Consider the following 915-nt stretch of genomic DNA (forward strand, 5'->3'; position numbering starts at 1 on the left):
ATTCTTATCATTAATTTAAATCATTATTGAAGGTCTTAATTAAGTAAATCTAATAAAGTCTTGGAATCCAACATAGGTCAAGGGAATTATGCTTTATATGAAACCGTGATCTTGATTTGATATAAGAAACCGGTGGAGCTGGTATCGTTTTCATGAAAAGTTACGATGAAACAAGATAAGGTATACTTACGGTTTTGATAGTGGCGATCAGTTCGCGAATGCATTCGATGCACGTGTTCGGCTTTCCGCAGATACTGATCAGCCGGTCGGTGCTATGAGGGCAGCAGTGCGAGTAGATCTTGATCCTCGCCCCAGTTTTCTGTAAAGAAAAGAGGATCTGCTTAAAGAAAAGACTTGGCTTACGCCCGGTGAAAATTCGTTAGAGAAATTACGCGCGCTGAGGGTAAAAAGAAGTCCGGGGAGGGTGATTTCGCGACCCGTTATCGAGAAAGAGAAAGTGAAACTTTAATCGCGTTTACCCGCTCGATGAATCGGCGTACAGCTAGTAACAACGAAACTGAGCCAGCTATGTGCATGTGTTTGTTTCCCCTAGGGGACAAAATTCAAAACGAGTGTTAATAAGTGTACGTCATATCCCTTCAATGCTCGATTAGGCGTTTAGAGAATTGTGGTCGATACTGTTTGACACGTCAAAATAAAAACAATTTTAACCTACGTCTGGATAAATAGTTACTGATGTAATTTTATTTTGAAATTGAATGTAAAGGGAATGTGAAAAAGAATTCGCTAGTGTCAATGGTTAACGAGTTATTTGCAAAAAACTGTTTCTTCGTTTTTCGCCAATAACTTCCAAACGGATGGACGTAGAGGGACGTGTATGGGACCATTTTGTAGAGTACGACGAGATCTACAATTCGTATATAATAGTTTTGCGCTAGCATCAATAGTTTACGA

The 915-nt window shown here is 39.6% G+C and overlaps 1 protein-coding gene across 4 annotated transcripts in view; it reads right to left on the reverse strand.

Moving 5' to 3' along the window:
* HnRNP-K (Heterogeneous nuclear ribonucleoprotein K) overlaps positions 1-915 on the reverse strand; it is a 65,240-nt gene that overhangs the window by 6,993 nt on the left and 57,332 nt on the right. For all 4 annotated transcript variants that reach the window (XM_018020746.2, XM_026811690.1, XM_026811692.1 and 1 more), the window contains exon 8: positions 191-319. In XM_018020746.2, coding sequence (XP_017876235.1) covers positions 191-319 — 129 coding nt within the window. The remainder of the gene's footprint in view (positions 1-190; positions 320-915) is intronic.

Source organism: Ceratina calcarata, unplaced genomic scaffold (assembly GCF_001652005.2).
Source record: "Ceratina calcarata isolate Rehan_Ccalc_2016 unplaced genomic scaffold, ASM165200v1 scaffold233.2, whole genome shotgun sequence".
NCBI classification, from domain to species: Eukaryota; Metazoa; Arthropoda; class Insecta; order Hymenoptera; family Apidae; genus Ceratina; species Ceratina calcarata.